Genomic DNA, 9,655 nt, shown 5'->3' with positions numbered 1-9,655 from the left:
GTGCAGCTAGAGCCAAGTCCAAAGACCAGAACAGATTTACATCCTCCTCAAGTCAGCAAGACTACTTCAGACAGCATCCAAAACTCTCAAACTGACATGCCACCTGCATCTGGCCCTGTAAAACAGACTGCTGACGTGACTCATTCCCCAGGGGACACAGAGTTCAGTCCCAGCAAGATGAAAACTATCACTCTGGGTCCAAAGACCTCCAGCGACCTGGAGACTGGACCCTTCCCTCGCCTTCACTTTCTCGCTGAAGGCTTCACAGTGAGCCCAAACAGCAGGATTACGTCTGATCTGAGGCCACAAACAGCCAGTCAGCAACCATCGATCCCAATGACAACAAGACCAAACAAAATCATGCGTGGAATCCTCCCAGGCGTTATCCCGAGCACCCGTCCAGGATCCACAAAGCCAAAACAAGTTTCTAATACTGACTCCAGGTTACCAGCTAAGATACTTCACAAAGTGGAGGAAACAGCCCCCAGACAAACACCGGATCCAGACGAAATGATGATTCCAGTCCCTTCCCCCAGTGCCCAAACTACCTCCACAACCAGCCCTGACCTCAGGTCAACAGCCCGTCCCACCTGGGGCCCTGAGCCCCTGGCTGCTGAAGCCTCCACTCCCAGTGCACGTGAGCTGAGAGTGAAAATCAACCAGGTGGCTGCTTTCTTCAATAACAGCCTGAGTCCAAATGGAAGACCACCGGACAGGCGTCCAGTGGAGTACCCAGAGGACAACCAGGGAGGCAGCAAAGTGCCAATGATGACATCATCTAAAGGCAAGAGATGTTATTATCAGAACTATCACAGTGCTTGGTCAGTTTTTGTCTTTGTATGCATTCTCTACCACGAATGTACACATAAAGTAGGTAACTTTTACAAGAATTAATGTTGTTGAGAAATGTTGTAATATTCATCATGCAAAGACAAAAATACAAATTAAGCTCAAAAGGAAAGAGAGGAGGCATATGCAAAGACCAAGCTCATAAACGTCTATTGTCTGTTGTTGACATTACATCACAATAATTAGGCCGACGGAAAATTGTTGAGGAACTGTTGTGCATTAATGTTTGAGTGCTTATAATTGTACTACTCACACAAAAAAGGGCAAATTGGTATGACCTAAGTTGAAAGGATTTTAAGTAAGACAACCACACGGTAAGCATTAAAAAAATGACAATATAATCATGTGGTCTGAGCAGGAATTTGCATACATGTGCACAATCTGTGTGTGCGTGAGCGTTGTGGTAAAGGATAAAACCACAACTATGTGTGGACTAACAGCTTTAAAACATCCTTCAGTGGAGCGTGGCTTCCAGTACGTGAATAATTTGGCACCAGTTCAGCCTAATGGATTCTTCAGTTTAACACTTGAGTTCAGATGCTGCATATGAATGAGGCAAACACCTACCAGCCCGCTTAACATGCAGTAACAGGTGAGGAACAGGAGGACCATTTGTTCATGGGTTCAGACTGTATGTTTGTCGTTTATTTATCAAAAGGAAAAGACTGCAAAAACATAAAAGTAGTAGCTCAAATTTAAACATCTGGCCTTACTTGTATCTCTTTAATCCAGTTTGCTTTTAAATGCTATACAGTTATGTGTATCTACTCTGGAGGTCCACCTTGACAGGCTTCAAAGACAATAAATCTTTTATGGTGGAAAAGTAGTTTTGCGCCGTTGCACTTGTGACCTCATTTCACGGCTGCATCCCAGCTGCAAGATGAACATTTCACCTGCAAGATATGAGCAAAAGCAGGACTCCGGTTAGATCACTCTTAAATGAAAAAGAGGTTTGACGGATTTTGAGGAAAAATGCAGTCATGATTCATCATCATTTAACATGTCTTAAATTAAATATCTTCAGATACCACAGCGAGGAGAGACTGCTCCGACCACCTGCTCAGGGGGGAGACGAGAAGCGGGGTGTACGTGGTGACCCCTGACCTCCGCAGCAGAAGCTTCCCGGTCTTCTGCGACATGGAGCTGGACGGAGGAGGATGGACGCTACTGCAGCGCCGACAGGACGGCAGCGTGAGCTTCAACCGCACCTGGGCTGACTACAGATCAGGCTTCGGGAAGCTGGACGGAGGGGAGTTCTGGCTGGGCAACAATATGATCCACCTGCTGACCCGGGACAGAGACATGGCGCTGCGGGTGGAGCTGGAGGACTTTGACGGAGTGATGGAGTATGCAGAGTACCAGCAGTTCAGAGTGGCAAGTGAACGGATGCGGTACAGACTGACGGTGGGCGGGTACTCGGGTACTGCAGGTGATGCTCTGCGCTTCAGCAAAAGTTATGATCACAACAACAGGGCGTTCACCACCCCGGACAGAGACCACGACCGCTATCCATCTGGGAACTGCGGGGCCTACTACAGCTCCGGCTGGTGGTTTGATGCCTGCATGGCTGCAAACCTCAACGGGAGATACTATGTGGGGAGGTATAAGGGGGTTCGGGATGGGATTTTCTGGGGAACGTGGCATAATATATCTTCAGAGTACTACCCCACCAATGACAGACAGTCTTTCAAAACAGTCAGGATGCTGATCAGACCGAAGGGCTTCACACCGTGAGCTGTGACTCTCTGCAAGGGCATGAAAAGAAAAGGTCTAACTACTAACTGCAACCATAAGCTCCTAAGATGCTCTTTACAATCATATAAAACCCAGTATACTATCCACACAGTTATTTTTCACTATTAACGCAATGCTGCCGCCTTGTGGTGTTTGATTCTGCAATACTGATTTGTTTACAGGATACTATGACGATAGCTGAGGGTGTACATAGTTCCAAAGGTTATTGTAGTAATAATTACATTGTATCTTTTTTTAAACCTTAATATGCCATTAGGTTTTTCTGAGAGTGGAATTTGTTTGCTGACGACAGAGGGGATCCTCTTGTGAAGAGTTATTTTTCAGTTAAGTCTGAATCTGACGAGTATGTAGCAACAGAGACTGATTTTCATTATTATTATTATTATTATTATTATTATTATTATTATTATTATTATTATTATTATGATAGTACTGGAAAGCCAGTTGATGGTTGATTGAAGCTGTTTGTCATGTTTTATAATTGAGATTGTTTTGTTAACAAAATAAATTGAGGAATTTAAGGGTTTTTGCATTGGTTTATCCTTATTTCTATTGAAATTTTCTGCGAACTAAAGTAAAAAATAAACAATAAAAATTCAGTAACAGCTACGGTTACATCAACATTTCAACAGAGAAGCGTCCCTTTATTCCTCTGAGACATGCGGCTTATCAGATTTACATGATAGACTTAATGTTCAACCTGACGCAGTGGACTGTTTGAACACTCACAAATGGTTAAAGGCTCAGTTTCCCTACAGCCTTTGCGGCGAGGACGACGTCTCCTGCGAGTTGGTCACGTAGGCCTACTGATTGGACAAGACCAAAAGAGGGGTTGTGCTAAGTTTACGCAAGATTGTACATCCGGTTTGTGAAGTCTATTACAGCGACGCGGTCTAAGACCGGAAGTGAAATATTTTGCCTTCAACATAAAAAAAAAAGGTAGGGACCAGGTATTATTACATCACAGGAAAACTGTACACATTTCTTATAGAGTGGGAGATAAGGCGGGGGTTAACAGAGGTCTGGCATCTTATTGTCATTTCATGGGCCAGCAGCTTTGTCTGATTACGGTATTGAGTCAAAGAAAATTACAACAAACTGAAAATGCCATCATAGAAAAAAAAAATTGGACCAAAGAGGTCCACAATGAAAATATGTCAGAGCAGTAAATAATGATAAAAAAAACGTAGCCTATATACGTCTGAAAAAATAGTTGTTTGCATTTACTATAAATCCTGCTTAAATACTTATAAGATTATCAGTGTGGCATCTGTTTCACTTTGATTGTGTTCATTTTGAGTGACCTGTGTTTTCTTTTTGTAATATTTTCCCCACCTTATGATAATTTTCAATTTAAACTTGATTTTTCATTATGACTGGGACAGACTGCCCACATGAGCAATGAGCGTGCGTTGCGGAAGCCTGTAGGTGAGCTTTTAGTCTGAAAATTCGTACCGGAAGTAGTAGCCTAACTATTCGATACAGTCTTGTCAGTGCTGTGGCGATCCATGCTGACTCAATGGCAGCTCGTTGTGTTCAGTAGTTTGTGCTGTTGATTTGCTGTAACCGAGCTGGTTTACCGGAAAGTGGTGGAGATGTTTTGGGGCGCAGCGGGTCAGCGGGGATGTGTCGGACTTCTCCGCTGCTGGTCCCTCACAGTCCGCTCCAGGTCATTAACAACCCCTCAGTGTCCTCTCCATACTTCGCGGTCGTTCTCCATCTCTGCCCCCTCCAAGTGTCCGACACATGAGGAGGTTAACCAGCCTCTGAAGCAGTGGGCTCTGGAGGTGAGTCCCTACAGCACGGTGCGGGCACAGCTGGCCTGCAGCATCTCCGTCCGCCCGCTGGACGTGCACGCCTTCCCGGAGGGTGACAGAGCCTTCATCACAGTCCACGGAACAGACGCCGAGCAGGAGGTCGGTCTGGATCACTTGCACGTCCACTACGACGACCAGAGCAAAGAGCTGCTCATCTCAGCAGGGAAGGTTCATAGCAGCGTGTCGATCGATCTGGCTGCACCTATAAAAAGTAGTGAGTGTCTCCTGTGAAACGATGATGCAATTATAGATAAAAATGACCTCAATGTTTACTCCGCAGTTGGCATGATGCTGTTTTTGTCTCCTGGTGCAACACTAATACTTTGTTTTTGTCAGATCTCTTCATCAGCACTCACGGAAGAGGCAGTGTGCAAGTGAAGAAAATGGAGTGTGACATCTGCAAGGTGCAGACAGAGAAGGGCAACTGTTTGCTACACTCTGTCAAGGTGTGTGATGGCTTGACAACAGAAACGCGCTTATTGCAGAAAAGTGCACATAAAAACAAGTGGAGATGCACTGATATGTTTGCGTATTGCTATATGTTATTGGTGGAGTTCACCATTACAAATAATGTTCTTATAGCTTCAATATTGTTGTTAATGCAGATGTTTGACTGTGACTGTCACATCATACAACTATCGAAGCAGCCACAAAACCATATGTCATGCTTTTTTTTTTTAGGCATGTCTGAATAGCTTATCTAATTACATTTGTACTAAGACTGCAAATTTTGTATATAAGAGTCAGTTTTGGCCAATATTACAGGAGAAAAAATGGCCTCAACAACCATATCAGTGTTTTTCTGTCACAATAACCTAACATAAAGGTAGGTGTTGCATAATCATACTTAAAAAGCCATAAGCAGACAACAACTACACCCAAATATACTTGTTAAAATTAAAATTAAACAACCCACAAGACTTATTGTAGAGTAGTAAATGCGTTGGGGTTAATCAGAATCGTTATTGGTCGCAGGAACTTGTTTCAGACTGACATTCCTCACCTTTGTTTGTTGTGTCTCAGGGTCACCAGATTGAGGTCAAGTCCCATGGAGGGCTTGTGACAGGTGCGGGAACCATCCATGGGAATGTGGATATCAGCACATGTGGAGACAGTGTAAGGGCTCCGTTACACTTACACTCAGCAGTCATTAGAGGGCAGCAGTGCCCTGAATACAGGCTTTATCCAAATGTGTTTACAGCCTTGAGGTGTATGGTACTGCTTTGAGTTTGAGTTGGATCATACATCACCTCGCTGCGGACCTGTGCAGTGATTAGCTGTATGTTTGCAGGCAGTGGATATCAAGAAGCTCCAGGGCACCAACATGAATGTTTCAACAGAACATGGCTCCCTGAAGGTCAAAGCCATCTATGCTGAGTCCAGCTGTGTCTCCTCTTGTTCTGGCAAAGTAGAACTGGGGCATGTACACGGTGAGCAAACAGCAGCATCTATTCCTCATCTATACTAAAGCATCTGTCTGTCCTCAAAAATTAAATTAAATTCAAGCCATTTGTCCAAAACAGCATGAACGTTTTCATCAATTTGGGGTTCATTGTCTGGCTCAAGAGCACTTACACTTGTGGACAGGAAGAGAGCAGAATTAAACCACCAACCGTACAGTTAATAGGCGACTGACTCTAGCACTAGAACTACTGCGGGCTGCACTTAAAACTGATTACATCTATAGATATTTTATTAATCTGCAACTGCAGTTAGTAGGTCACTTGGCCAGTAGGTCCTCAAGTTTTTTTTAAAAAAAACCTCTACTTCCCATGAGCCATTGCAGGGCTCAACACTAACTTTTAAAAGTGGTTGCCAGGCTTGGAACCAAGCTTTTGCTCACCTTATATTTTAAGTAATTAAGGTACTATGCAGCTACACGTCAACATACTAAATGTGACATTAAAGAATGTTTAAAAGCCTTAGTACAGTAAACGAACAAAAGTCTTTGTAGTTTGTGATTTATTTGACAATTTCCCATCTTAATCTTAATCTTAAATGCCATCAGTTAACCTGTCCACCCTCAATTCGTTATACAGAATACTAGAAGTGCAGTTGTTGTCATGTTCTTCATAGATCCCTCAAAAATGAATCTAACTCTAATGGGTGTGTCAGCACTTCTAGCCTCTGAACTGAACTTAATGTGTCACATATCAGGGTTTTTTTTCTGTTTTTCATTGAGCTTCTCTGGTCGTTGTCATCTGAATCAGTTCACACACTCATTTTGTGGCGTTGACTCATTAGTGTAACTTTTCACCCCACAGTCAAACAACTTAATTTGTTTTGCCGTGTGCACACATGTTAACACACAAACACATGTTCTGCCTGTAACAGCAGCGTTTCAACAGCAGAGTGATTTGAAAAGAACGTTTTCCTGTTTGCTGGCCATATTTTTTGTTAAAAAAATTAGCTGCCATTGAGGGCAACTAAAGGCCAAGAATTGTTTGCCGTTTTTTTATAAATAGTTTTTTTTATAAATAGCTGGCAAACATCACTGTCGAGCCCTGCATTCTGGCACACAGCTGCATTAAGTTTTAAACTTGGTTTGTAAAACAGGGCTTTGGTATGTCAGGAATCCTGGCCTCTGATCCAAACAGAGTCTTTTTAACATTTAATATAGCTGCAATTTATCACAAATTCTGCATTTGTTGCTTGTTTTGGGGTGTCTATGAAAAGGATTAGTTGTAAAAAAAAGACTTAATTCTTGGAAGTAGAGATTAGAGCACAAAGACAAACAGCACTGTGAAGTGAAGAAATGCGTCACTGACTTAGAATTTTAATTTCTTCCTGATACAGATGAGTCTCTCATCACAGAGTACATGGAAATAATTATCGTGTTAACTTTGGTGATGCGGGTTTATGATGCACACAGTCTGCGACAGAGGTGTTTCCACAGTCTTGACCAATTAAAGATGTTGTAATTTACATACCAGTAACTGAAATGAATCTGACAGCTGGTAAAATCAGTTAAACCTGATCCTGTGCTTTCATTGAAAAGGTAACGCCACTGTGAAGAACGTGTCTGGAGATACGGTTATTGGTAAGCATGCTGACTCTCTGACTGCACAATGAACCACGTATGGCATCTATCAGCGGCTGGTAAAAGCAACCCAAGGCTTTCTTTGCTTTGCAGATGGTTCAAATAGTTTCCTGAAGATTTCCTCTCACAGTGGAGGCATTGATGTCTATGTGGGAGATGGTGGCAGCGCTGAACTCCACAGTGAGGAGGGTAAACACACAGCATAAGAAGAATATTCACCTCATGAACCACAGTTTTTCCTTCCTGCTCTATCTGCTGAGACATATTGTTCTTCTTTGTTTTTCCCCTCATTCCTCTGTGGTACGTAGGAGCTGTGTGTGTGCGTGTCCCCTCCTCGTTGAAAGCTGGGGTGGAGCTTTGTGGAGCGTCGGTGGATGTCAGCCCAGATGTTGTTCTGCATGGAGTAGAAAATAACACAACTGAAGGCCAAACCACAGTTACTGGTGAGCTGTTATTTTTCATTACATCACGCCTTATGGCATTCAATTAACTGAACCCTCCAACAAGTAAATCAACACAGAACGTTCTGTGTCCCTTCCATTATTCTGTGTTTCTTTCAGGCTATGTAAATGGAGAGCCTCCAGTGGACCAGTGGGTTAAAGCTCAGGCAGACAGAGGCTCTGTCAGACTGAAGACACAAAGCTGGTTTGAGTCCCTGAAGCTGGGGAGCTGAGTTATGAGTGACAGAATTTCAGTTGACAGTGCTGAATTACTGCTCTGTGGCTTTACACTTCCAGAGAGAGACAGATTTTTACTGTCACTCCTCAACACTGGATGTACCTTTACCTCACTGAAGTCTTTAAGGGTATACTGCACTGTCAATAAGGACATCATGTATCATCTATAGTATTTAAAAATATTCAATGTGTTAAAAATCACAGCCTGGAAATTATGCAATGTAAGTGCACACACAGTGTTGGTTTGTTTTTGTGTTAATTAGAAACTGTGTGCTTCTATTTTTTGTATGTTCACTCTATGTTATTGTATGTCTCCTGTATGGTATGTAAATAGTTTAACAATGACTTATCTCAAACTGTGACAACAGCATCGAAAGTGTTTTTTACGCCGAGAAGCAAGTTCAGTCAGACACTTTCACCTCTGCCTTTTGTGCTGTCAAATTCAATTACACTTATAGATGACAAAATATGACTGGCATTGACCTAGCTCTAATCAATCAATCTAATCCTCTTTGAAAAGAGTATTTTCCCACATGAGCAGCAAAGCTAGAAGAAGGGAACTTGTTTCCACCAGTGAGTTTCAGTCTCAGTGGAGCAGAAAGAGTCTGTGTCTCCCTGGATATGCATATAGTGTTAATCCATACGTTTCAAGTACCTCAGAAAAAAATAGAATCAAGTGAAACGCAATTATAAAGTGTTACGTGAACAAATGATAACCCAAGATTGTAATAGAATTTTAATTTAAAGAACAGAAATATACAAAACTCTGAGTATGCAGACACTCCACAGACAAACCAGTGTTAATCACAAAATGTAGAAATTGAAAAAAAATTACAATAATTTTTAACAAGCTATGAAATATCTGAATGTTCTGTTCTGAAATGGTGATCAACAACATCAAATTTAAAGTGTTTTTTACTTTCATGTGCATAAAAGTATAAAGTTTCTTAAATAAATAGATTAATTTTGGTGATGTTAAGTGCTAAAGACACCCAGCCAACTTCTGCATGCATACAGTGGTTTGTGTTATTGCTGTCGCCCTTGGTAAATAATTAATGGTAGTTTCGGAGTTTATGAACCAGCTCAGCCATAGAGTATATCTGTGTTTGCAGTTTCGCTGTACCATCCAAGGAAAATATCTCAAGACCAAAACTGGAACACTTGACTTTTTGAAGAGGCTGTTTCAGATCTTAAATTGAGAAGTTGCAGACCTTTGACTGCACAGAATATGTGGAGCAATAACACAATTGTGTCATCTTTGTACAAATAAAATATAGTGACATAAATTATAAAACTATAAATGTTAACAGATCCAAAACCGACCCCAGAGGTAAACTGTTTTCCTCTAAAAATTCAGAGTGGACATCAGAAATGTTTATTCACTGGCCATCCAACAAAGTTATTAACCCACTAGAGTCTAGCAGCGTCTAGGTGATGGCACAGGTAATTGTCAGGAGCTGATGAAATATCATGTGTATCAGTGAGGTGCTGAAACAGAGAACACAGAGAGGTGTAAT

The 9,655-nt window shown here is 42.0% G+C and overlaps 2 protein-coding genes across 2 annotated transcripts; both read left to right on the top strand.

The window, feature by feature from the left end:
* The first annotated feature begins 513 nt into the window (after positions 1-513).
* LOC121607700 (fibroleukin-like) lies at positions 514-2,939 on the top strand. Its single transcript, XM_041938639.1, has 3 exons — positions 514-759; positions 1,639-1,664; positions 1,887-2,939. The coding sequence occupies exons 1-3, from the start codon at positions 514-516 to the stop codon at positions 2,581-2,583; spliced, it is 969 nt and encodes a 322-aa protein (XP_041794573.1). The 3' UTR covers positions 2,584-2,939.
* A 1,170-nt stretch (positions 2,940-4,109) lies between these two features.
* fam185a (family with sequence similarity 185 member A) lies at positions 4,110-9,579 on the top strand. The gene is made up of 8 exons (XM_041938252.1): positions 4,110-4,635; positions 4,758-4,867; positions 5,445-5,537; positions 5,713-5,851; positions 7,420-7,461; positions 7,555-7,650; positions 7,770-7,904; positions 8,022-9,579. Exons 1-8 carry the CDS (start codon positions 4,200-4,202, stop codon positions 8,132-8,134), a joined length of 1,164 nt encoding a protein of 387 aa, XP_041794186.1. The 5' UTR covers positions 4,110-4,199; the 3' UTR covers positions 8,135-9,579.
* The last annotated feature ends 76 nt before the right edge of the window (positions 9,580-9,655 follow it).

This window comes from Chelmon rostratus, chromosome 6 (assembly GCF_017976325.1).
Source record: "Chelmon rostratus isolate fCheRos1 chromosome 6, fCheRos1.pri, whole genome shotgun sequence".
NCBI classification, from domain to species: domain Eukaryota; kingdom Metazoa; phylum Chordata; class Actinopteri; order Chaetodontiformes; family Chaetodontidae; genus Chelmon; species Chelmon rostratus.
This window is presented reverse-complemented; position numbering and strand designations above follow the sequence as displayed.

Coding starts and splice junctions, on each gene's coding strand:
- LOC121607700 (XM_041938639.1), top strand. CDS start 514: ATGATTCCAGTCCCTTCCCCCAGTGCCCAAACTACCTCCACAACCAGC. Junction 760..1,638: donor ACAACCAGGGAGGCAGCAAA/GTGCCAATGATG, acceptor CCACCTTGACAG/GCTTCAAAGACAATAAATCT. Junction 1,665..1,886: donor AAGACAATAAATCTTTTATG/GTGGAAAAGTAG, acceptor TACCACAGCGAG/GAGAGACTGCTCCGACCACC.
- fam185a (XM_041938252.1), top strand. CDS start 4,200: ATGTTTTGGGGCGCAGCGGGTCAGCGGGGATGTGTCGGACTTCTCCGC. Junction 7,462..7,554: donor GTCTGGAGATACGGTTATTG/GTAAGCATGCTG, acceptor TTTGCTTTGCAG/ATGGTTCAAATAGTTTCCTG. Junction 7,905..8,021: donor AGGCCAAACCACAGTTACTG/GTGAGCTGTTAT, acceptor TGTTTCTTTCAG/GCTATGTAAATGGAGAGCCT.